The 27,264-nt window shown below is 37.1% G+C and overlaps 2 protein-coding genes across 7 annotated transcripts in view; one reads left to right on the forward strand and one right to left on the reverse strand.

The window, feature by feature from the left end:
- The window catches only part of PPIG (peptidylprolyl isomerase G), a 57,513-nt gene extending 53,413 nt beyond the window's left edge, over nt 1–4,100 (forward strand). For 5 of the 6 annotated variants that reach the window (XM_015110254.3, XM_028830538.2, XM_077956444.1 and 2 more), the window contains exons 13-14: nt 2,457–2,593; nt 2,777–4,100. In XM_015110254.3, the coding sequence (XP_014965740.1) occupies nt 2,457–2,593; nt 2,777–3,887 (1,248 nt within the window). In that variant the 3' untranslated portion in view covers nt 3,888–4,100. The remainder of the gene's footprint in view (nt 1–2,456; nt 2,594–2,776) is intronic. The other variant, NM_001266543.1, reaches the window with a different exon arrangement.
- Nucleotides 4,101–12,496: 8,396 nt separating this feature from the next.
- The window catches only part of CFAP210 (cilia and flagella associated protein 210), a 56,978-nt gene continuing 42,210 nt past the window's right edge, over nt 12,497–27,264 (reverse strand). The window contains exons 6-9 of the mRNA XM_028830820.2: nt 21,893–22,032; nt 17,841–18,033; nt 16,347–16,511; nt 12,497–12,932 (exon numbers count right to left, since the gene is read on the reverse strand). Coding sequence (XP_028686653.1) covers nt 12,591–12,932; nt 16,347–16,511; nt 17,841–18,033; nt 21,893–22,032 — 840 coding nt within the window. The 3' untranslated portion in view covers nt 12,497–12,590. The remainder of the gene's footprint in view (nt 12,933–16,346; nt 16,512–17,840; nt 18,034–21,892; nt 22,033–27,264) is intronic.

Below are 27,264 nucleotides of genomic sequence, written 5' to 3' on the forward strand. Positions count from 1 at the left end.
ACAGGTGCCCGCCACCTCGCCCGGCTAGTTTTTTGTATTTTTTAGTAGAGACGGGGTTTCACCGTGTTAGCCAGGATGGTCTCGATCTCCTGACCTCATGATCCGCCCGTCTCGGCCTCCCAAAGTGCTGGGATTACAGGCTTGAGCCACCGCGCCCGGCCAACCTCCCAGGTTCAAGCAGTCCTCCTGCCTCAGCTCCCCCTAGCAGCTGGGATTACACCATGCCCAGTTAATTTTTGTATTTTTAGTAGATATGGGGTTTCACCATGTTGCCCAGGCTGGTCTCAAACTCCTAACCTCAGGTGATCCACCTGCCTCGGCCTCCCAAAGTGCTGGGATTATAGGCGTGAGCCACTGTGCCCGGCCTCCACATTTCTTTTATCACATATTCTTTCTATCTCTCTAGCCAGTCTGTTGTACATTTCTAATGCTAGCTCATACTCCTTAAACTGACCTTTTTTTTGAGACAGGATCTCACTTTTACCCAGGCTGGAGTGCAGTGGTACAATCAAGGAACACTGCAGCCTCAACCTTGCAGTCTCAAGCAATCCTCCCACCTCAGCCTCCCAAGTAGCTGGGACTACAGGTGTGCAGCACCACATCTGGCTAATTTTTGTATTTTTTTGTAAAAATGGGGTTTCACCATGTTGCCCAGACTGGTCTCGAACTCCTGAGCTCAAGCAATCTGCCTGTCTTTAGCCTCCCAAAGTCCTAGAATTACAGGCATGAGCCACCGAGTCCAGCCATTTACCTAACCTTTAAATACTGTAGTACCTCAAGGTTCCCATTCAACTCTTCTCACACTGCATATACTCCTTGAGCAATTTCATGACTCCCATGGCTGGTAATTATCAAATTTTTTCTGCATTTTTTAGCTCCAAAGACTCATTTGACTAATGAGTACCTCAAACTTGGCTTTTACGAAGTTGAGCACAAGCTCTTCCTCTTCAAATCTGAACCTTCTTTAGGTTACTGCTTTTAGTGACTGGCACCACCACCTGTGCAGTTCCTTCCCAAGAATAATCTGATTCTCCCCTTTCGGTTTATACCTTAACTATGCAAATAACTTAACTATGGTAAGACACATAGAGGTATCTTACCCATCACCAAATACTGTCATTTCTGCCTCCTAAATACTCGGAAATTCATGTGTTTCAAGCTTTACCCCTGCCATGTTAATTCAACTCCATCATATTGTCTGAACTGTAAATTTTGATAGTTCTCAATTTTTTTTAATCTCAGTATCTCTTTCATGTTAAAAATTACTGAGGACCCAAAAGAACTTTTGTTGGTGTGGGTTATATCTATCAATATTTACTCTTTTAGGAATTAGTACTGAGAAATATTTAAAACATAAGAATATATAAGCACACGTTCCATTAGCTGTGAAGGTAATGATATCAAAACATGTAAACTGAATAACACTATTGTATGATAATGAAAGAATGAAAATGGAAAAGGCAAATGTTGTGATATTATTATGAAAATAGTTTTGACCCCTGAGCCTTTAAATCCCAGATCCCACTTTGAGATTCACTGTCTAATCTTTTTTTAAATAGTAGCCAGAATTGTCATTTAAAAATGAAAGTCTGATTTTTGTGCTACTCCTTTACCATTGATCTTAGGATAAATCCAAAATTACTACGATGGCCTATGACACTTCACAAAACCTAGTCCTTGCTTACCTCATCAATGTTATCTAGTACTAGTTTCCCTTGTAATTTTTAGCTTTGGCCATATTTGGTCTGTCTTTTCTTCTTAACTCGGAAACTTCCTGTCTCAGCATCTTTTCCCTTTTCCTTTTATACACATTCTATTGTAGCTGCATATATGTTTAATATAACTAATTATATGTTCATTCACATGCTCTCCAAGTCCTGTAGACTATAAGTTCCAGGAAAGCACACTCATATATCTTGGCTCACTAATGTTCTCTCAGTATGTAGTAGAGTGTTTGGTCATCCTAAGGGTTGAATAAGTGAACATCTACACATATACTCTATTTTCTCCACAATATGAGAAATGGTTGCTTTGAAACATTAAGTATATATAACATTTAGATTGAACTTGGCAACTTATAAGTTGCTCTAGCATTACTTGGATAGGACTCTTCCATGGAGAAGACATGTATGGCTAGTGGCTAGAGTTTTTGTGATTAATGTTTCTTAACTTGGAATTTGCAACATGACAACTTAAGTTTCTCTGCCTCATTGATTTCCTACATGAAAATTGGGAAATTTTAGTAATTTTCAGGGCATAGAAATATCAGACGTTTTATTTTAACCTAGAAACATATGCTTTTTAGCTACTATTATAATGCTTTTTATGTATTTTTAAATTTTGTACCCCTTACTACCTCCTGACCCTCAAGCCCAGTACTTCCCTCTCTCCCAGCACTCATGTGAGTCCCTCTATACTTTTATACATTAATTTTTCCCCCTTTTAATTTTCTTTAGCGTTACCGAACTCCTTCCAGATCCAGATCAAGGGATCGTTTCAGACGTAGTGAGACTCCTCCACATTGGAGGCAAGAGATGCAGAGAGCTCAAAGAATGAGGGTATCAAGCGGTGAAAGATGGATCAAAGGGGATAAGTAAGATTTAACTATTATTTCAAATGTAATAAGTATTTGTTTTTACTATTATACATAAAGTTATTTTATTGTCATTTTAATTATTGCTGAATACCTTAAGAAGAGTAGAATATCATTTTAGCCAATAATATCTACAATTCTTTTTCTAATAACATTTCCCCAATCCTTTTTCTTATTTTTTAGGAGTGAGTTGAATGAAATAAAAGAAAATCAGAGAAGTCCAGTTAGAGTAAAAGAGAGAAAAATAACGGATCACAGGAATGTATCTGAGAGTCCAAACAGAAAAAATGAAAAGGAAAAGAAAGTTAAAGACCATAAATCTAACAGCAAAGAGAGAGACATCAGAAGAAATTCAGAAAAAGATGATAAATATAAAAACAAAGTGAAGAAAAGGGCCAAATCTAAAAGTAGGAGTAAGAGTAAAGAGAAATCAAAGAGTAAAGAAAGAGATTCAAAACATAATAGACATGAAGAAAAGAGGATGAGGTCACGGAGTAAAGGAAGGGATCATGAGAATGTTAAAGAAAAAGAAAAGCAGTCTGATTCTAAAGGAAAAGATCAGGAAAGGAGTAGAAGTAAAGAGAAGTCTAAACAGTTAGAATCAAAGAGTAATGAGCATGATCATAGTAAAAGTAAGGAAAAGGATAGACGTGCACAATCCAGGAGTAGAGAATGTGATATAACTAAAGGTAAACACAGTTATAATAGCAGAACAAGAGAACGAAGCAGAAGTAGGGACAGAAGCAGAAGAGTGCGATCAAGAACCCATGACAGAGATCGCAGCAGAAGCAAGGAGTACCATAGATACAGAGAACAGGAATACAGGAGAAGAGGACGGTCACGAAGCCGAGAGAGAAGAATGACACCAGGAAGATCAAGAAGTAAAGATAGGAGGAGAAGGAGGAGAGACTCACGGAGCTCAGAGAGAGAAGAAAGTCAAAGCAGAAACAAAGAAAAATACAGAAACCAAGAAAGTAAGAGCTCACACAGAAAAGAAAATTCTGAGAGTGAGAAAAGAATGTACTCTAAAAGTCATGATCATAATAGCTCAAATAATAGCAGGGAAAAAAAGGCTGATAGAGATCAAAGTCCCTTCTCAAAAATAAAACAAAACAGTCAGGACAATGAATTAAAGTCCTCTACATTGAAAAATAAGGAGGATGAGAAGATCAGATCCTCAGTGGAAAAAGAAAACCAAAAATCAAAGGGTCAAGAAAATGACCATGTACATGAAAAAAATAAAAAATTTGATCATGAATCAAGCCCTGGAACAGATGAAGACAAAAGTGGATGAGTGAGTGATATAAACTTCCATTCTGTTTCGAATTTTAAGTTTGAGAGACTTGCTAATGAATCTCCTTTATGTTGTTTTCCTTTTCATTGTTTTTGGGTTGTTTTATGTTTGTCCTTTTTTCTTAATGTGGATTTCATTGAGTTGATCTTTTGATAATCTGCAATGTGGATAATTTGTACTGCTAAAGTTTTAATAAACTTGAAATGAGAAAAACACTTTGGTGTAGTATTGTGTGCTGTGTTTAACTATTTTATGTATGCATTACTGTGTTGCAACAATTAGCCAATAGCATCCTAATTTGTTTAGTCAGCCATTTGGAATGGTTGCAATGCATTGTTACAAAAGCTTGTGTTTCTCATGATTAAAGTAACTTTAGAAGCCACTAGAAGACATCTTGTATAGATTTTCTGATTGCATTAATAATAGAGGTTTGCAGCGGTTTCTTTTAATTACACAGAAGCAGGGTCCTAATAACCTGAGATCTTAAGTCATAACTTTTGATTTTATAGTAATTTGTGCTTTAAATAGATGTTTAGTTATTTATATTGCACTTCATACTCTATTCTTTATAGTTTGAGCCATAGCTTGTTTCCTATTAATGCTTTTCCTGTCTAGTTGTGTTTTACTTAACTGCCTATAAAAATCATAAGAGTAATTTTTTTCCGTTGATGTACTGATTGAGCTTGAGTTGCTGTTATACAGCATTTGACAGGAACTATACCTTGGAAAATCAGATTGTGATTCTCAATTCTGTGTTGCTTTTGGTTTGAAGAGTTTTGGGAACGTTTTAATTATTATTACCCTTCTCTAAAATTTAAAAAAAGAAAAAGCGTTTCTCATTAAAACATACCATTTGCGCAGGTCCTTAAGCTATACAGATTCTAAAAATTGTTAGTATTGATGCATTACCTTCTAAGATTTCTCTTTTTTGGCCTCCAACCTATATAGAGTTGAGTGTTAACTCTGCATGGATTTTGTTTGTTTCTTTTAATTGAACTGCTCTAACTCTCATAGCTGTGAGTTCCAAGTGGCAAGAAAATGCATCTTTTCTATATATGTATCACGATAGGCTATAGCATGTTTATGACTCTGGTTTCTTTCTATTCGGGTGGTTTTATACCATTACTGTTAATGTTATTTTAACTTGGCATGTATAACATTGCCATATAGAGTAGAGTAGAAAGTTGCAAATTTTGATAGTTTACAGAGTTAAACACTAAACATATCCAAAGTCCATTTAGAGTTTTGGGTGTTGTATTTTGCCATTTTTGTGATGTGTGGCCTTTTATTCTGTAATGTCATTTCTAAATAAAACATTGAACATCCAGCAAACGTAAAACCTGCCTCATTTGAAAGGAAATTTCAAAATTCCAATTAATAGTATTCTCTAGAGAGTTTTGTACTTTAATATTTGTCAGTGTAGTGTCAACTCTGTTACCAAGATAGCTTCTTGGTAAATCCGGTAGCTACTCAATGCTATTTGTACTGAATAAAGCAGTGCTTAACATGATACTTCCCATTATTGATTAATGCAATATTGATATATTTGGCATTGTGGTAGCTGTTGCAGAATGAATAGTGTAATGACCATAAGATTGCTTGGGAAATTGTAATACAGATATCCACAATGAAATCTTCCCAAATTTTTTTTTTCTGATGATGAAAGTTGTAGATGTTTATTATAATCCAGGGTGATTGATTTCTTAGAGACTGACCACAAACCCACATTAGGGATAATTGAGTCTGAGTGCCCAAGCTATATAATGTTACGTATTTTAAGCAAGTTATTGTTTGTCCTAATTTCAGTTAACTGCATTTTAAAATTGTTGTTATAAACTATTTGAGCTTTAAGAAAGGTGTTAAGAAAGGATTTCTAATAACAGTTAAGTCCATGCTAAGTAAAAATTCTTATATGTTGTCTGATCCCAGAGCTTTATCTAAAAATTATACACAAGGATGTCCAAATCTTAGAGTTCCAAAAAGGAACCATAGGGAGAAAATTGTAGTAATTTCTATTCCCAGTATTCTGTTTGGGTTATCAAAAGAGCAACTCCATGCTCCGCATTATTGATAGTCCTTATTTTAAAGTTTTATTAGCTCTCTTTACAGAGCAGATGTGAAGGAGTTGAGAGAAGGACAATCAACTAGATTTTATTTTTAGAATATAAACATTTTTTAAATGACTAAACAGCATTAACTGTACCTCAAGATCTGCGCATGCATCTGAATAGCACATGGCTCAAATGGTCCTTTCCTTTTGTTACATTTAGTAGTTGTGCCATCTTTAATTTTTGCTTTGAACATTGTTTTCCTAAAAGTCAACTATTACTTTCTCATCAAGTTGGTTTTATAGTTACGTCTGAATTTATGGTTCATGTCAAAGTATCTTTGACTTAATATCCTTTTAAAAATATTTAAGCTGATGTATTTTTATTGCTCAGTTGGTGATAGCTGAGAAAACTTTTTCAATATGTAGAATTTTCATGGTTATTTTGTATGAATTATTTTTCTGGGTAAGCCATCTGCCACAGAAATTGACACTATGGTGAGATTAATGTTACTGAAATAAGCAGTAGAGAAGCTACTGGATTGCTTTAAAACATTCTTTGATTAAATTACTCTATAGTTGGTAAGTTCATAGAGCAATGTAGTTTTCTTTTAAGTTACTTAATTGAAGCTCTCAGAAGTTGCAAAGAATGTATCTGATAAATCTGCCTTTGCACAAGTGTGATGCTGATGCATGGACGGCTTTGCTGAATGGCCTTTGATATTTGTGCCTAGTGGAAGGTATGGAGCTAAACAATTAAAGATCTCTTCATTATGGATAGGCACACATTGGATCTCTGGTATTTTGGGTGTATTTTGGGTAGTGGTATTAACTTGACAATTCTAATTTATTTTAGTTAGTATATGTAGCAAGTTAGTATGTTTCTTAGTAGTTTATTGTACTTCATTCCAGTTAGTAATATAGTTTTCATCACATTAAACTTTTTATGCTAATTTTCTGTAGAAGCTTGTTGAGTTTGCCTTCACCAGAAGGTACTTTAAATACCTACCATATAGCTGATTTGTTATAAAGAAACAAAATGGGTATTCTTTTTCCTTTTGATTATGTTTACTGTAATTATTTCATTTTGGATTAATACATTTACAGTTGAATAAACTAAGGATTATAGGTTGATAAGCTGTTTATTGTGAAAAGATGTGTTTTGTTACAAATACTTGTTTTAAAAATTAATAAGCCCCAGGAAGTACAGCATTGACTGGCACAACTGCCCACAGTGGGCTTCCCAACTAACTGCCTTCAGTGGATTCAGGCAAGTGCAAAGTCTTTGGCCTGTTATGTGACGAAGAGGTATATATTAAAGGAAAAGAAAAATGACATGAATAAGAAAATTCCATCAATAAGGTTGAAGTAGGGAGTTGTTGAGGGGTTTGGTTTAAAAGTTATGGGAAGGAGTGGTGGGGTGGATTTGTGTTTGACTTGTTTTCTTTAAGCAAATTCCGTATGTTACCAAAAGCACATGCTGTATATTTTCTTCCCCTTTTGTGTGTATATAGTATTTTGAAAGATAAATGAATTGGGTGTTTGTATGTGGGATGTACAAAATTGTGGCCGCTCTCTTTGTGGAAGGAAAAAACATAAATGAAGTTAATGCACTTCTTTTCCTAGCCCAAAAGTCACTGTGATTATATTTTTTTAATGAAATTTAGAAATAAAGCTGTTGTCTTCTCAATTGTAAAATTAGTTTCAAAATGCTGCTTCTCTTATCATTAGTCTAGTAATTGTTGAACTGTTTTCTGCAAACTGCATTTTACAAAATTTAAACTTGGAAGCTGTATTAACTTTTATAGTTAAACATTGTATTAAATAAACTATACTATAATAAACAGTTTGGTTTTGTATTTTTTAAATTGTATTATCCCGCCTTTTAAAAATCAAAAGCTAAATAATGAAAATAAACCAATTAAAACATACTTTTCCTCTCAGAGATATACAGTTATTTACATTATGAAAAAACTGAACAAAGAGTTTTAACAATACTGAGCTTTAAGAATTTAGCCAGCAGGGACAATTTCCAGGTTTGAGAATAAGTTCTAATGTAAATATTTAATCATAATACTTAAGATTGTAGTGTGTCTTTTGTCCGAGCAAACTTTTAAGGTTAAGCTCAGAATTTGTATTACTGTCTACTAGAGTACTACCATTTGCTTCTTAAGTCCTCCGCATTTTTTTCAGCATTAGGATTACTGTAATAGATCCTGTGTCTATAACACAGTGGTAAAGTCATGTAAACATAAATGTTAATTGAATTCTGTAAAACAATTACCTAGTTTGGGGGTGTTTTTTCTTACGTTAGACATATTTAGGGAAAATGCACTTAGTTAACTTGTGAGTCATTGAAAATATATGCCTCATACTGAATATTGACATTGACAAAAAGGTATATACCTGGGTGAAAACCTGAATATTCAGTAGTTTGTATGTATTAACAGGTGAATATTAAACTCTCAAAATCTGGAGTGTTCTTAAAAGCTTTATCCAAGAAAATGTATAAAATGTGAGTGCAACAAATGAACTGCAAATTGTGTATTAAAATACTTCAGGCATCAATTTGCTTTTTCTGTTTCCTTTTTTTTTGGGGCGGGGGGGGACGGAGTCTCGCTCTGTCACCCAGGCTGGAGTGCAGTGGCGCGATCTCAGCTCATTCACTACAAGCTCCGCCTCCCTGGATCACACCATTCTCCTGCCTCAGCCTCCTGAGTAGCTGGGACTACAGGCGCCCACCACCACGCCTGGCTAATTTTTTTTTTGTATTTTTAGTGGAGACAGGGTTTCACCGTGTTAGCCAGGATGGGCTCGATCTCCTGACCTCGTGATCTGCCCACCTCGGCCTCCCAAAGTGCTGGGATTACAGGCGTGAGCCACCATGCCCGGCCTGCTTTTTCTGTTTACTTTCTAGGTTTCTTTCCTAAACATATTTCCTTACCTGATAACTTCTTGTTTTCATAATTTTTGTATTTCCCTGCTCCCATCAAAGTCCTCTCAGGACTCAGAATGCCTTGTTCCAAGTTATGTCTTTGCCACAGATTTTATCTACGAGTTTCTCTTATCAAATTAGCAGATTAGAGCAGTTGAGTTTCCACTGCTGTGCCATTCAGTTCTTTTCACTGAATTATTTTGTGATTATTTAAAAACATTGTGTAGCCTTACCTTTCTTCTCAATGTCCTTTAGTAGAAAGCCCAGCCCAATTTAAAGTAAAATAAATTGTATATGTAAGGCAGAAAAACTAGTAATGTCTGGTGTTTTATGTTATCCTGCACTCAAGCTAAGTTGGTTGTATAACAAATTTATGTAATTAACCATTTCGTAGAAACTTATTTCCTGTTTTATAATATGGGAGAAGATAGCTGTCTAAAATTACTAATTACCACTATATATTGTATTTATGTAATTTAAAGGAAAGGATATATAGCAGAAGTTCCCAGACTTTCTTGGTTCACTTTACCTGTGTGTCTCAGTAATTTTAACATGGTGTTATCCCTGGGCCAGAAGAAATACCTAACATCTGTTTATTAAATAGTTTAAAAGGCCAGGAGCACACCTATAATCCCAAAACTTTGGGAGGCTGAGGCAAGAGGATTGCTTGAGTCCAAGAGCTTGAGGCTGCAGTGAGTTGTGATCATGCCACTGCACTCCAGCCTGGGCCACAGGTGAGACCCAATCTCTAATAAAAAATAAATAGAAAGTTCACATAGCTAAAGTATATCCAACAACTTAGCCATTTGAAATTTTAAAAAATATGTTTACAGTTCCATTCTTAACCACAATGAGTTACTAATGGGATGTCTGCAACTGTTGGTCACAGCACAACTTCTCAAACCTCAGATCAGATCACATACACCATCTCCTATAATACATTGATTTTGTGCAATATATGTTTTATCCCATCAACTGCTGAAAATCCAGCTTTACAGACAGGATGTCATCAAAAGGCAGAGTTTTAGTATGTTGAACTACCTCTAGCTAGTCTTACAGATGTCAGGTAGTTTGTTTCAAAAGTTTAAACTGTCCCACCAGCTGTGCCTTTGTGAGTTCACGGTGGTTCCTCAGTATGCCTTGGCACACAATTTGGGAATCAGTAGATAACAGTGTTAAAATAACCAGCTATTTTACTCCTTTAAAACAGTTCGTAAAACCTGAGGTCCATAAACCCACAAACAGTAACTCAGAATGATGGTTGCCCACAGAATCTGCCATTTTAAAAAAGTATAACCCAGATAATACTGAGCCACAATGTTGGATGTATGTTAGTCACTGTGCTGTGCAGTGTATTAGAGGGCATTGTGGAAGTCCTTAAAACTATATGCAGAATTGTAGAGTATATGTGTGTGTGTACCTTACTGCTGAAAAAGCCACCAAGTTTTATCAGATTCCAAGAGGCTCATGACATAAGTAATGTTTGCTCAAGACTTGGTCTCTTAGAGAATGATACACTGAACAATTTACACCTTTACCCAGCATTCCCATTTGTAGGAATCTATCTCAAAGGTTAACCGACAAAAATATGGGGGAAAAAAAAAAAGGCAGCTGTTAATTACAGAATTTGTAATAGCAGAAGACTGGAAACCACACAAACATCTATTGGTATACCACTGGTTGAATAAACAGGTACACCCTTGCAAGAGAATACTATGCCAGTTGGATAAGAAATGAAGATATTTAAATCTGCTGTGTTGTGTCTCTAGGATATATTAAGTGAAAAGAACAAAGTTATTTTGTGTTAAGAGTAAAATACATGTGTATTTGCTTTTAAAGAGAAATAAGCAAAGGACACAACAGTGAAATGGCAACCTAAGGAAGGAAAAGTATTTGCAAATCATTTATCTGATAAGGGATCAATCTAGAATACACAATAACTACAACTCAACAACAAAACAAATAACATGAAAAAAATGGGGAAAGGACTTGAATAGACATTTCTCCAAAGATGATAGACAAATGGCCAGCAAGCATATGAAAAAACATTCGATGTTACTAATCCTTAGGGAATGCAAATCAAAATCACCATCACAATGAAATAATACCTCAAAGTCACTCAGGATGTCTACCGTCAAAAAAAACATGGTAGTGAGGATGTGCACTTCATGCACTGTTGGAAATGCAAAATGGTTCAGCTGCTATGGAGGAAAGTATGAGTTTCTAAAAATTTAGAATTATATGATTCAACAATTCTACTTCTGGGTATATGTCCAAAAGAATGGAAAGGATCTTAGAGTTATTTGTACATCCACGATTAAAGGAGCATTATTCACAATAGCCAAGAGGTGGAAGCAACCCAAGTGTCCATTCATGAAGGAATGAATAAACAAAATGTGATATACATACAATGGAGTATTCAGCTTTAAAAAGGAAGAAAACTGACAAACTATAACATGGATGAACCTTGAGGACCGTTCACTAAATGAAATAGTCACAAAAGGACTTATACTGTAGTGGTCGAAATTCACAGAAACAAAGTAGAATGATGTTTCCCAGTAGCTGAGGGGAGGGGGAAATGGAGACTAGTTGTTTATACATAGTTTCAATTGTGCAAGATGGAAAAATTCGGCAGATTGTTCAGCAATATGAATATACTTAACACTACTGAATTATATACTTAGAAATGATTAAGACATTAAACTATGTGTTCTGTGTTTTTTACCTCAATAAGAAATGGAAAAAAAAAATGAGAGAATGCAGTTCACAAAAATCACACAAAATTCAGTAGTACTGAGTACATTCACAGTATTGTATAGCCATGACCATTATCTAGTTCCAGAAGTTTCTGGCGCTCCACCTGGAAACTCCCTACTCATGAAGCAGTCACTCCCCATTCCCCTCCCCCACAGCCCCTGGTAACTGCTAATCTGCTCTGTCTCTTTGGAAGCAAGACAAGTTTTGTCGTCTTGTCTCAAGTTGGCACAACTACATGTAGAATTATTTTAAGTGACCTCAAAATATTATAATGTGTACATGTCTAATAAGATATACTCCATAAAATAAACCACAAAGAAGTCTTAAACTTCATTCAATAATCCTATTGTTAGTGTAGTAATGCTGCTAATGTTATCTGATACTAACCACAGGACAAAACAAATAAGCATATGAATTTCTGCTGAGGAGAAAAGAAATATATCAAGGAGAAATATTATTCAGCCATAAACTGAAATGAGGCACTGATAAATGGCACAACATGGATGAACCTTGAAAATATGCTAAGTGAAACAAGCCAGACACAAAAGGCCACGGTATGATTCTGTTTATTCAAAATACCCAGTATAGGCAAAGCATATAAACAGTTACCAGGGGCTGTGGGGAAGTGGAATGGGGAGTCACTGCTTAATGAATGGGTCTGGGGTTTCCAGTCAGAGCACTGAAAAATTCTGGAACTACACAATGGTCATGGCTATACAATATTTTGAATGTACTTAATACCACTGAATGTACATTTAAAAAGTAAATTTTACTTGTGTAATTTACCACAGTTAGGAATCTCAAAATTGGGGTTTTATATATACCCAAAAGAAATACTGAGAACGATCAATTAAATCAGACATAATTGTACTTAGATGAAGAACAGCTTTATTAACAGAAATCCATTTACATTTGAAGCTCATATATGCTACAACTTAGTCTTCTCAATGTTAAAAATTTTTTTCTACCATGTAAAACCTAACCTTCTCTTTGACTTCTGAAAATTATATTTTGGTCCCTGAGAGTTATAAAAAGGGAGCTGGACTCCAGTAATATCATTTGCCTGATAGCTGGGTCTTAATCCACCTCTATCCACAAGCACTGGTCCACGGCCACCTCCAGGTCCTTCCTGTACAGCTTTTACAAGAGGGTAAATATATTTATTTGTTGTTTCCGATTCAAGTTCAATTACCTCTCTGGCATAGTCCTGAAATTCTTTCTCCTTTTCAGCCACAAGAGCTTCAGTAAGTCTGCAATAATCTAATTCTGCTTGTTTTGCTTGCTTTGCATTAAACTTATTTTTGGCCTATTTGGAAAAGAAAGGAAATATAACTTAATATTGGTTAAGAACATGAACTTTCTAAATATAGGTAGCATTTGAAAATGTAGGTATAATTTTCTAAACTCATTGATATTTTAGAAGTTCTGATTTAACAACTATGTACTATCATTTATTTCAGAAACTTTCCTATCATGCATAGGTAGCATTTGAAAATGTAGGTATGGCCGGGTGCGGTGGCTCAAGCCTGTAATCCCAGCACTTTGGGAGGCCGAGACGGGCAGATCACGAGGTCAGGAGATCGAGACCATCCTGGCTAACACGGTGAAACCCCGTCTCTACTAAAAAGTACAAAAAACTAGCCGGGCGAGGTGGCGGGCGCCTGTAGTCCCAGCTACTCGGGAGGCTGAGGCAGGAGAATGGCGTAAACCCAGGAGGCGGAGCTTGCAGTGAGCCGAGATCGCGCCACTGCACTCCAGCCTGGGCGACAGAGCGGGACTCCGTCTCAAAAAAAAAAAAAAAAAGAAAAGAAAATGTAGGTATAATTTTCTAAACTCATTGATATTTTACAAGTTCTGATTTAACAACTATATACTATCATGTATTTCAGAAACTTTCCTATCATGCTCAAAGTAGTGGCTCAATGAAACCTTTATTAATAGCCTAATGTGATACATTTGCAAATAACACAGTGACATAGCGAAACATGAAATTTAGATAAAACTCAGGTAACAGAGTTTAGAATCCTGTTTCAACCACTTACAAGATGCGAACTTTAGTGGTTTAGAATGCACAGCCACCATTGTCTCTAACCATCCGCTATTTTGGAGGAATTCACTCAACTCTACTGTGCTGGGTCAGCCCAATATACCATGTTCCCAGCCACATAAGATTAAATCAGCAGTGAATATCTGGACTAAAACCATTTACATTATTTCCCAAAAATTTTAAACTGGAACAATGAGTGACATTTATCAAGGGAGGTTGAGAAGGCACTGAGTGGAATAAGTAGGCAATTTGCCAAAAGCCAGTTTACCAATATTTTATACAAATTTTGTCTTTTAATTGTTTATATTAATTTACATTGGATGGGATTCTTTTTATGGCTTTTCTGTGATGCTCTGGTTGGCAACTTTTCATTTGTATTCTCTGTGGCACTTTAAGAAATGTTGAGTTTATTTTTTAAAATTACAGTTACTTTGTCTACTTAGGAATATATTTAATATTCATAAAAATATTTCTCAAAATCCAAAATGTTGGCATAAAACAGTAGCCCAAACCTGATATCTACCATAAATTTAAATTTTTGATGGAACAGAGCAACCATATTTAATGTGAAATATCAAATTTTTCATTATTGGGTGCTGCAATTCAAAATTCAGTTTACATACTATTTGTGAAATTGGGGATAAAATACCAGAGTTTTAAAAAGTAGAAAATGACAATAAGATTGGAGAAAAGGTCAAAAAAAGGCCAAAATCTATCTCTCATCAAAGGTAAAATGCTAATATTTGGGAACTTAATAAGCAGCAATTTGGATAAGTTAATTTAGTAAATGTAGAAAAATATTGAGGGAACAGAAAGAACCATTTGAAGCACAGAAAGGAAGTGACAATGGAAGGAAAGAATTACTATGATGGAACATATGATTGGTACCTCACATTTGATATGCATTAAGCATAAATATAAGTTTATAAAGAAAAAGTTCCAAAAAATTAAGTTTAAAATCCTAAAAATGCTAATAGATGAAGGTAAAAGTACTTTCCAAGTACATTTGGAAGATAATAGCTAATTAACTATCCTGAAAACTGGAAAATAAGGCAAAAAAAAAATCAAGTATTTATAAAAATTGTACCTAACAGGAACCAAGAATTTGATCAAGAAAACTTCTTAAAGACTTCAACAAGTAAATCAGAAGGATTCCAAATACTGATCTTATTTGATCATGATTGAAACAAACTATTTTGGCACCCGGCCAAAAATTAAAAACTTTTATATCTCAAAGATATTATCAACAGAGTGAAAAGGTAACTCATGGGATGGGAGAAGACATTTGCAGATCATGTTATCTAATAAGAGATTAATATACAGAATATTTTCAAAACCTCTAAAACCCAACAGCAAAAAATCCAATTCAAAAATGGAGGCCAGGTGCAGTGGATCACACTTGGAGTCCTAGCACTTTGGGAGGCCAAGGCGGGCACTTGAGGTCAGGAGTTTGAGACCAGCCTGGCCAACATGGTGGAACCCCGTCTCTACTAAAAATACAAAAATTAGCCTGGCGTAGTGGTGGGCACCTGTAATCCCAGATACTTGAGAGACTGAGACAGGAGAATTGCTTGAACGCTGGAGGCAGAGGTTGCAGTGAGCCGAGATCACGCCACTGCACTCCAGCCTGGGCAGTGGAGCAAAACTCTGTCTCAAAAAAAAAAAAAAAAGTGAAAAAAGTCAAACAGAAAAGGACAAATATTGTCTGATTCCATTTATGAGATACCTAGAACAATCAAATTCATTGAGATAGAAAGTAGAACAGAGGTTACCCAGACTGGAGAAAAGAGGGGATGGGGAGTTACTGTTTAACGTGTATAGTTTTAGTACAGGATGATGGAAAACTCTGGAGATGTAGAGTGGTCAATGTGAATGTACTCAATGCCTCTGAACCGTACCCTTAATCATGCTTAAAATGGTACTTTTTAATGTTATGTTTTACCACAATAAAAATCAATTTTAAAAAACTCAGCACTAAGAAAACCCAATTAAAAATTGGCAACACTCTTAAATAGACACTTCACAAAAGAAGGTATACAGATGGCTAGCAAGGATGTGAAAAGATGTCCATTATCTTTGGTCATTAGAGAAATGTAAAATAAGGCCATAAGATATCACTATACTAGAATAGTTAAAATTAGGGGATGACAATATCAAGTGTTGATGAGTATGTGGAGTAACTTGTGCTCGCATACATTGCTGGTAGGAATGGAAAATGGTACAGCCATTTCAAAAACAGGTTTTAGTTGCAAATGATTGGATGCTAGGTCCTCTACATATCTTCTAAAATCTGATATCTCCATTCACCTCAAATCTGAAACCTATGAGATCCCAATCAACATAGTCTTTGAGATATGGGAAAAAAGTAAAACAAAGAAGATGAGCATTATGGCCTGCCACATGCATTTGTATTTTCTTTAATATTTACTAAAGTATAATAGACACTAAAGAAGGATAAACATTCATCTAAAAGATAAAACTCGCATGGGAACTTCACTGGAGATAAAAACAGAAACTAACCCTACATTTTTAATATATTTTATTGAGCCATAACCATAATGATCATTTTTTTCTTATCTGACAAAATAAACTGCTTGGGAGATAGAAAACTAGCATGAATTCTGTATTATATACTTATTGCTAATATAAGTATAAACATTCAGGAATAATTACCATTTGCTGAATATGGGCGTCTTGAACCTCTCGGTGTTCTTTATCAGCTTTGTATTTTTTCTCCTTTTCATGTTCCCAGAAAATTTGATCTGCTTTCATGACAGCCAGCAATTGTTCTTTAGCCTCTATTTTTCTTTGTCTTTCTTCTTCCTCTTTATTTTTCATCTAGACGTTTAAGGCAAAGGAAACAAATTAAAACCAGTTATAGCAACCAGTCCTGTCTGAAAAGGCATAGAGTCAGAGAGTTGAAGCAGAGGAGAGTCAGCCAGGAGCAATACAGGAGCAGAAAAGTGCATGCACCTGGGTGGTTCCCATGAGGCCAGTTTACTTTGGTTTTGCTCTATTTCCTGAATATCAGAAAACACCCAATTGGTACAGGACAATCTTTATTGGCTTGAAAAAGAAAATACAGGAAAAGAAAAAAGATCTTCTCAAGGAAGGGAAATACGTAAGTCAAAAATTAATTGCTCCAGCCATGCGTGGTGGCTCACGCCTGTAATCCCAGCACTTTGGGAGGCCAAGGTGGGCAGATCACCTCGGGAGGTCGGGAGTTTGAGACCAGCCTGACCAACATGGAGAAACCCTGTCTCTACTAAAAATACAAAATTAGCCAGGCATGGTGGTGCATGCCTGTAATCCCTACTACTCTGGAGACTGAGGCAGGAAAATTGCTTGAACCCAGAAGGCGGAGGTTACGGTGAGCCAAGATTGCGCCATTGCACTCCAGCCTGGGCAACAAGAGTGAAACTCCGTCTCAAAAAAAAAAAAATTGCTCCTATGTGTATAAACTATCAGCTATCCAAATTAAATGTTATGACAGTCATGTAAGATATAAGTTTTGAAATATTAAACAAATGTATAATTTTTACATGGTTTGTCTTTAAAACATACAAATGAAAAGTATACCACATAAATAACCTTTGTGTTTCAGATGGTTCTGAAACAGGAGAGATTATTACTTTGCATCTATAAATATCTCATTTGTAACTGACTGTCATGTCATCTTTTTTTTTTTTTTTTTTTTTTTTTTGAGACGGAGTCTCGCTCTGTCACCCAGGCTGGAGTGCGGTGGCCGGATCTCAGCTCACTGCAAGCTCCGCCTCCCGGGTTCACGCCATTCTCCTGCCTCAGCCTCCCGAGTAGCTGGGACTATAGGCGCCCGCCACCTCGCCCGGCTAGTTTTTTGTATTTTTTAGTAGAGACGGGGTTTCACCGTGTTAGCGAGGATGGTCTCGATCTCCTGACCTCGTGATCCGCCCGTCTCGGCCTCCCAAAGTGCTGGGATTACAGGCGTGAGCCACCGCGCCCGGCCGATCATGTCATCTTTGTTAGGAAGTAAACATTGTCCAATTTCAAAAATACAGGAAGATAAGTAATATATTGTTTTTAATATCTTGGCTAGTTTTTGGTTAGAGAGGCAGATGGGATGGGAAACATAGTAGAAAGGTCCTAACTTTGTCTTTCTATTTTTATTTTCATAATTGAATTGTTTACCACAATGGCTCTATATTCTGCAATTGTTTTTAATTCTGCTTTGTTTTTTTCATCTTTTTCTCTTTCTCTTTTTTCCCATTCAGCCTCAGCTTCTGCAATATCTCTAGCAATAATCATATCTTCATTGTCAAGTTTCTCTTTCAATAGTTCACTCAGGAAGTTATGTATTCTTTCTCTTCGTTTCTCCATAAGCCTGTAACAAAATAACCATACTTGTCAAATCTTCATGAACAGATGTCCAGTGGAGCCAACATAACTTAATTAGGGAGTCTGAGATAACTTGTCATCTCTTACAAAACTAACAGGAGCCCCATTGCTCCTTACATACATTGATTATTTTAAGTGGGAATTATTTTTTAACTATAAAGTACATATATTCTAAAATCCAAAGAGAGTAATATGTATAATACATCTCTCGCTCTCTCTCTCTTTCTCTCTCTCTCTCTGTGTGTGTGTGTGTGTGTATGTGTGTAAGAAATAAGATCTTGGCCGGGCGCGGTGGCTCAAGCCTGTAATCCCAGCACTTTGGGAGGCCGAGACGGGCGGATCACTAGGTCAGGAGATCGAGACCATCCTGGCGAACACGGTGAAACCCCGTCTCTACTAAAAAATACAAAAAACTAGCCGGGCGAGGCGGCGGGCGCTTGTAGTCCCAGCTACTTGGGAGGCTGAGCCAGGAGAATGGCGTAAACCCGGGGGGCGGAGCTTGCAGTGAGCTGAGATCCGGCCACTGCACTCCAGCCTGGGCGACAGAGCCAGACTCCGTCTCAAAAAAAAAAAAAAAAAAAAAAAAAAAAAAAAAAAGAAATAAGATCTTAAAATTATCTACATTGAAAAATATTTTAGGCCAGGTGTGGTAGCTCATGCCTATAATCCCAACACTTTGCGAGGCTGAGGTGGGAGGATCGCTAGAGCCCAGGAGTTAAGAGACCAGCCTGGGCAAGATGGCAAGACCCCATTTCTACAGACAAATTTTTTAAGTTGGGCACGGTGGCTCATGCCTGTAATCCCAGCACTTTGGGAGGCCGAGGCGAGTGGATCATGAGGTCAGGAGTTCGAGACCAGCCTGACCAACATGGTGAAACCCTGTCTCTACTAAAAATATAAAAATTAGCTGGGCGTGGTGGCACACGCCTGTAATCCCAGCTACTCGGGGGCTGAGGCAGGAGAATTGCTTGAACCCAGGAGGTGTAGGTTGCAGTGAGCTGAGATCACACCACTGCACTCCAGCCTGGGCGACAGAGCGAGACTGTCTCAAAAAAAAAAAAAAAAAAAAAGTCTTAGCCAAGGCAGTGGCACGGACCTGTAGTCCCAGCTACTCAGGAGGCTGAGGCAGGAGGATTGCTTGAGCCCAGGGGTTCAAGGTGGCAGTGAACTGTGTACCACTGTATTCCAGCCTGAGTGACAGAGTGAGACTCTATTAAAAAAAAATTAAAGAAAAAAATTTTTTTTGAGATAGAGTCTCACTGTCACCCAGGCTGGAGTGCAGTAGCACAATCTCAGCTCACTGCAACCTCCGCCTCCTGGGGTCAAGCGATTCTCCTGCCTCAACCCAGCTAGTTTTTGTATTTTTAGTAGAGAGGGGGTTTCACCATGTGCCCAGGCTAGTCTTGAACTCTTGACCTCAAGTGATCCACCTGCCTCAGCCTACCAAAGTGCTGGGATTACAAGCGTGAGCCACTGCACCTGGCCACAGAAAATATTTCAATATTTTATCAGACTACCCTGCTTACTCTATCATTGGAGGCTGAGGCTATAAAAGGCCTTTATTTAAATAAAATCAAAGAAATAATCTAATAATTAAAGTTATCAAAATCCTAAATATCCATCCCCTCACAATATTCTGTCTGGAATTTATTCACAGCACTTTTTTGACTTGATCTGTTTAAATTTCTCCCTTTACACTTTAAGGTTCCTTTTTTTTTTTTTTTTTTAAGAGACAGGATTTTGCTATGCTGGCCAGGCTGGTCTCAAACTCCTGGCCTCAAGCAATCCTCCTACTTTGGCCTCTCAAATTCACTATGAGATTCCTCAGGTCAGAAATTGAATGGGTCCTCTCTCTAGTGAAGAGCAAAGCATGTGCCTGGTAGATTATAAGAATAAATAAATTTTGTTAAATAAATTGGGGCATTTTAATTTATGAAATTGTATAAAAAATAATTTTGTTGTGACAAATTCACTTACTGAGTGAATTGGCAAAGCAGCATGTGAGAAATGATGAGAAAGGATACAATGCATACTCCAAGGAAATTACAATTTAAAGTGGAGAAAAAACATTTATGCAAATGTCTTTATAACTATCCAAGACAAAGGGTAATAAATGCCATGAGAAAGCTAGAAAATGATATGGACAAAGGAGAAAAAAAGAAAGCTTTCAGAGAAAAGGTGACATTTCAGGTAGAATTCCAAAAAACAGTATTTTAAACAGTTTTATTGATTGCTTACTATGCTCCTGACAGCATTCCAGGTGCTGGGGACAGACCTAACAGTGAACAAAAAAGTTGGGCATGGTGGCGCGCACCTTTAATCCCAGCTACTCAAGAGGCTAAGATAGAAGGATCCCTTGAGGCTATGAGGTTGAGGCTACAGGGCACTGTGATCACACCTGTGAATAGTCATTGTCCTCCACCCTGGGCAACACAGCAAGACCTCATCTCTAAAAAAAAAAGGTTTAATAAAAATAAAAATCTGTGTCCTCATGGGGCTTTCATGATTGCTGGAGGAGAGGGACAGTAAACAAAATAAATAATTTTAAAAATGTATATAGTGAGCCGGGCGCGGTGGCTCAAGCCTGTAATCCCAGCACTTTGGGAGGCCGAGACGGGCGGATCACGAGGTCAGGAGATCGAGACCATCCTGGCTAACACGGTGAAACCCCGTCTCTACTAAAAAATACAAAAAATTAGCCAGGCGAGGTGGCAGGCGCCTGTAGTCCCAGCTACTCGGGAGGCTGAGGCAGGAGAATGGCGTAAACCCGGGAGGCAGAGCTTGCAGTGAGCTGAGATCCGGCCACTGCACTCCAGCCTGGGTGACAGAGCGAGACTCCGTCTCAAAAAAAAAAAAAAAAAAAAATGTATATAGTGCTATATATCAAGCAATGAGGGTGGGAAAAGCAAGTAAACTGACAAGCAATTGGGGAGGTGGTATAATTTTAAATAAGGTAGTCAGAGAAAGCCTCAGTGACAAGGTAATATTTAAGTACAGATCTGACAGAGTTAAGAAAGCAAGTTACGTGCTTTCTGGAGGTGAGCATTCCCTAGAGCAGGCAGAGGCAAGTCCAGTACAGGTGAGAAGAAGGAGAGGAGAGAATAGTGAGAGAAGAGGTCTGAGGGATAAGGCTGGGAGGGATGAGCTGGGAAGATGGAAATTTGGGTAGGTGGAGAGCCTTATGGGCCATTGTAAAGACTAAGTGAGTTGTGAAGCCATCAGAGGATTCTGCACAAGGGAAAAGCATGATTTAGACAGAAACCCCCTATACTGCAATCTGGCCTCCTACTCTTATCTCTACATCCCATACCAAACTGATCACTAACATAAGCAATGTCCTCTAAATTGGATGAATACTTCATTTTAAAAATTATACTTAATCCCATTACTGACCTAACACTGATGACCGCTCCCTTCTTACTGAGACTCTTCTCCCTGATGTTTCTCTGGTTTTTCTCCAATCTCTGGAAACTATTCGTTGGTCTTCACATTATCTTCTTTTTCCATTTGACTTTTAAATGGAGTTCCCTAGGGACTCTGCCACCTTCATTTCTTACCTACCCACCCTAGGTGAGCTCATCTGTATCCACAACTCCAACTGCCACTTATATACCAATGGCTCACAAAGCCATCTTCAGCTCATACTCCTCTGGAACAGCAGATCAGCATTTCTGACCATCTACAAGATGATGTCCTCATACCCACATCCCAAACTGAAATCGAATCACTGAATGCTCTAGTCATATATAAAATAAGACCTCTGTTCCTAAAGACTACTGTCATAATAGTCATAAAATCATAATAATTTCAGATAGTACTTTATTATACACATTATTAAAGCCTACCTGTGTGTTTCAGCTTCTTTTTCTTTCCCCATTTGTATAAGACACTTTTTTGCTTTGATAAATTTTCTAATCTTTTCATCTTCTTCCTCTTGCTGCTGCTGTTCTACAGCTTTGATAATATGTTTATCCTGCATATGTTCCTTGGGGGAAAAACTGTATGTATTAACTTATCACAAAGAAAAATATCTTTCAACGTATCAACAGCTAACAAGAACCTGTCAAATGGTCACAGCTTCTGACCCAGTTTTTTCTCTCCTGGAAATTTTATCCCAAAGAGATGACCAGAGAAGTGCATAAAGGTTTAAGTGCCATGCACTTTATCTCAAAGTTACTTATGATAGCCAAAAAATGGAAACAACCTCTAAATATTCAATCATAGAGAATAATCATGGAGAATATAGTTAAATCATATTCTCAGTTGCATGAGATGTGATTCAAATAATATAATCAATATGTAGGTGGGGGAAAGCAGAATATGTAACATTACATAGTATATTCCAATTTCACAAATACATGTAAGTACAACTTTATAATGTATAAATGACTGGAAGAAATGTGTCAAATGTTAACAGTAGTTACCTCTGGGGTATGAGATAATAGGTAACTTTTATATCTTATTAATGATTTTCTGTATGTCTCTTCAAATATTTCATGTCTTTAAAGTATGCAATTAAAAATAATTGTATAATAAGAAAAAATACACCAAATATATATAAAGTTCATTTAATGTTTGAATAGTCATATGGTTCAAAAACCAAAAATGCTTTTTACATACACAGTGTAGTGAGCGTCCTTCCGCTCCATCCACTATGTCTCTTCCTAATCCTCCCTCCAGACTCAAATCACTATTGCTAGTTTCTTGTCCAGACTTTGCTTTTGCATACATATATGAAAATACAGATATGTATTCTAACAAATTTTTAAAGTAGGTCACTAGTATTTACAACAAAAAGTAAAAATCTGTTCATATTAGCATACGTTCTATGAGCTCCGCCTGAGTTAGCCATCATAAAAACAGATGCCGTTGAGCACAATAGCCTGAATATATAGATATATTAGTATATTCTGTTATTTAGACAGGGTGTCTGTTGCCCAAGGTGCAGTGGCACGATCATAGCTCATGAAAGCCTTGAACTCTGGGGCTCAAGGGAAACTCCCAGCTCAGCCTCGAGAGTAGCTGGGGCTACAGGCACGAGCCACCGTGCCTGGCATATTCTGTTATTATATAAGTAGAAACCAATTCAAAGTAAAAGTTCTTAATCCTCCAATATATTTATATCTCAGGGTCTACTATGTGCCCAGCACTCTTAACTAATCTCCTATTTTATGGGTTAATTTTACAAGCCTATAATCTGGTTAGGAGATATATTGGTCAATATGATCAACATGAAAAACTAAAGCAAACAGCAAACTGTTAAAAGTGATTGTTTTGGATAATTCCTTACAAGTTTTATTTTGCTGTTTTCTCCAAGTTTATTCTAATATTCACAAAGACTTTTTATAATATGAAAAAATATAGAGTTGATTAACACAAAGTTAATTCTCATTTTTCAATATTGAAAGCTTAAGCTCAAGGTTATATAGCCAGTAAATGGCAGAGTTAGCATTAAAAACTAGGTCTCTGCTACTCCAAGCCTACTTGGAGACATAAAAAGTATTCCACCCATTATCCAAGAATTAGATTTTAATGAAAACAACAACATTTCAAGTAAAAGTCTTAGGAATTAAAATTTTCATAGCTAAAATTTAAAAAATCAACAGAAGACTTAGAATACAAAGTTGAAACTCAGTAGAACAAAAAGAAAATGGCAGAAACAATTAGTTGCCTACCAAAGATTATTTCTTCTGTGCTTCATTAGCAGCAGGACCCAGATTTTATTCAGGGTAGAAATATGCTCAGCTAAAAGACTATACATCCAGCTTTCTTATCAGCCAGATGTAACAAAATTATGATCAATGAGATTCAGGGAAAACTGTTAAGTGGGACTTCTTGGAAAATTCCTTAAAAGGAGAACAGCCTGGGCAATGTACCAGAACCCATCTGTACAAAAAAGACCAAAAAAATTAGACAGGTATGGCAGCACATGCCTGTAGTCCCAGCTACCAGGCAGGATGAAGTGGGAGGATCACTTAAGCCCAGGAGGTCAAGGCTGCAGTGAGCCAACATCGTGCCACTGCACTCCAGCCTGGGAGACAGAGTGAGACCCTGTCTCAAAAAGAGGAAAAGGAAGAGGAAGAAGAAGAAGGAGGAGGAGGAGGAGAAGGAGGAAGAGAAGGAGAAGAGAGGAAGAAGAAAAGAAAAGGAGGAAGAAGGAAGAAGAAAGAAGAAGAAAGAGGAGGAGGTAGAGAAGGAGGAGGAGGTAGAGAAGGAGGAGGATGAGGAGAAGGAGGAGAAGGAGATAGGAAATAGAGTACTCCCTTTTTACCTTCATCCTTTCTTCCTTCTTGCTATCCAGAATGTGGACATGAGGGCTGAAACTCCAGCAGCTATTCAGGGCCATTAGGCAAACTTGAGGACAGATGCCATCTATGTACAAAGAATAACAGAGTAGACTGGGTGTGGTGGCTCACACCTATAATCCCAGCACTTTGGGAGGCCAAGGCAGGCGGATCACTTGAGGTCAGGAGTTCAAGACCAGCCTGGCCAACATGGTGAAAACCCATCTCTACTAAAAATACAGAAATTAGTGGGGTATGGTGGTGGGTGCCTGTAATCCCAGCTACTTGGGAGGCTGAAGCAGGAAGAATTGCTTGAACCTGGGAGGCAGAGGTTGCAGTGAGCTGAGATCATGCCACTGTACTTCAGCCTGGGTGACAGAATAAGACTCCATCTCAAAAAAAAAAAAAAAGAGTAACAGAGTAAAAAAAAGAGAAGGTGGTGTCTTAGTCCCTGTTAACTCTATAGCTGCCGTTACCACACACCCCTGCACTTTAAACCTGTATATTATTTGCGGTTTTCTATCATATGCATTTAAGCCTTATCTTAACTAATGAGAAAAGATTCTTAGAAATTACAGCATTATTTCAAAAAATCCAATGTCTATCAGAGGGATTCTAGAACAGAAAGATAAAATGGAAGGGGACAAAATTATCTAAGAAATAAAACAATAAAAGTTCTCAGGATGAAAGAAATATGAGTTTACAGAATAAAAGCATCAACTGAGTGCCCAGAAAAATGAATGAAGGCACATAATTCAAGGCACATCACTGTAAAATTTTGGAGCACAAGAGATAAAGACAGGACCCTAAAACCATTCAGAAAGACAGAAAGAAGAAAAAAAAAGCAAAATGGCCAGGCATAGTGGCTCACTCTTGTAATCACAGCACTTCAGGAAGCCAAGGCAGACAGATCACTTGAGGCCAAGAGTTCGAGACCAGCCTAGCCAACATGGCGAAACCCTGTCTCTACTAAAAGTACAAAAATTAGCCAGGTATGTGGCACATGCCTGTAATCCCAGCTACTCGGGAGGCTGAGGCACAAGAAGTGCTTAAGCCCAGGAGGCGGAGGTTGCAGCAGTGAGCCAAGATCATGCCACTGCACTCCAGCCAGGGAGGCAGGGTGAAACTGTCTCAAAAAAAAAAAAAAAAAGAAAAGAAAAAAGAAAGAAAGAAAAGTAAAAATAATTGCATATGTCAGATGAAGATCATCAATGGCATCATACTTTTGAATAGCAATACTGGATGCCAAAGGAATATAGAACAGTGAATACAAAATTCTGAATTCTGAACCGAGAATTCTATAACCAATCAAACTATAAATCATGCATGACTTTAAAAGATAAGCTTTTCATACTATCATACTGGTCCTTAAAAAATAATAAAATAAATAAAAATAATTAAAAATAAAATAAACTTTTCAGATAATTAAAACATTTTACCTCTCATACACCCTTTCTTAAGGAAGCTACTCCAAGGTGTATTTTAGCAAGATGAGGGAGTAAATCAAGAAAGAAAAAGACGTAAGATTCAGGAAATCAGAGATTTAGCCCTAGAAAGTAATATTCTACGCACACATCACAGTTTTTAATGTTAACAAAGGTTAAACACATAACATACACCCTTACAAAAAAGGTCAAAATGTAAAATTAAAACTTTAAACTCTTACAAATTTAAAAAAAAAACAGTTTGTGTTGGCTACCATTTGTACAACACACTTAATTTAAACATTTTCATTTTCGCAGCACATGAAAAAAGTGATGGTAGAAAATAAAGTCATTGGGGGTTTTCAAATAGCAGAACTGGCAGTTTTGCCATGTAGGAGAAGCAAATAAATATTAGTTTCCCCAAAATTCACATTTGAAAATATTTAGTTAAAAGTCACAGAATTTTTCTCAGTAGAGACCCCAATAATTAGCTGCTGTAGGTGACCTGTTTGAAAGGACAGTATCTCTTTAGAGTATAATTTTACTAATTTGGGCATAGAGACGAAGTCTTAAGAACATGAACATGATCTTAAAGGAGGGAAGAGGAACAGAGGAATACATAAAAGCAAGAAAAATGACATGGTAATTGCAATCACTAAAAAATTGTATTCTCAGTCAGTGCAGAATACTGTCTTCTGTCTACAACAGGTGCTTATTCCTGAACTGTTACTGCAGCATGGATTTAATTTGCTTGGAGTTAGTCTGATCATTCAAATGTTTTATTGTGTACCAGAGAGCATTTAGAAGATATCCTACACTATTAGGAGGTTGGTCCTTAAGAACTTCGATACAGGCCAGTTGTGGTAGCTCACATCAATAATCCCAGAACCATGGGAGGCCAAGGCAGGAGGACCGCTTGAGCTCAGGAGTTGGAGACCAGCCTAGGAAACACCCCATCTCTATAAAAAAATTTTAAAAAGTAACCAGGCATAGTGGTGTATGACTAGTCCCATCTACTCAGAATGCTAAGGTGGGAGAATCACTTAAGCCTGGGAAGTCAAGGCTTCAGTGAGCTGTGATCGTGCCACTGCACTCCAGCCTGGGCAACAGAGCAAGACCCTATCTCAAAAAATAAAATAAATAAAAAATCAGGAAGATATGTTACCTTTGTCTATCAGATTAGGCTTTAAAAAAAAAGAACTTTGATACAAACTTTCACATCAAGTTTGAAAGTTTTGGCAAATGCTCCCACTGAATATACTTAATCATAGAGTCTTATGATACCTACTATATTAGTCCATTCTCAAATTATTATAAAGAACTACCTGAAACTGGGTATTTATGAAGAAAAGAGGTTTAATAGGCTCACAGTTCCACAGATTGTACAGGAATCATGGCCGGGAGGCCTCAGGAAACAACAATCATGGCATAAGGCAAAGAGGAAGTGAGCATGTCTTCATATGATGGCAAGACAGAGAGAGTGTGAAGGGGGAAGTGCTACCCACTTTT

Source organism: Macaca mulatta, chromosome 12 (genome assembly GCF_049350105.2).
Source record: "Macaca mulatta isolate MMU2019108-1 chromosome 12, T2T-MMU8v2.0, whole genome shotgun sequence".
NCBI classification, from domain to species: Eukaryota; Metazoa; Chordata; class Mammalia; order Primates; family Cercopithecidae; genus Macaca; species Macaca mulatta.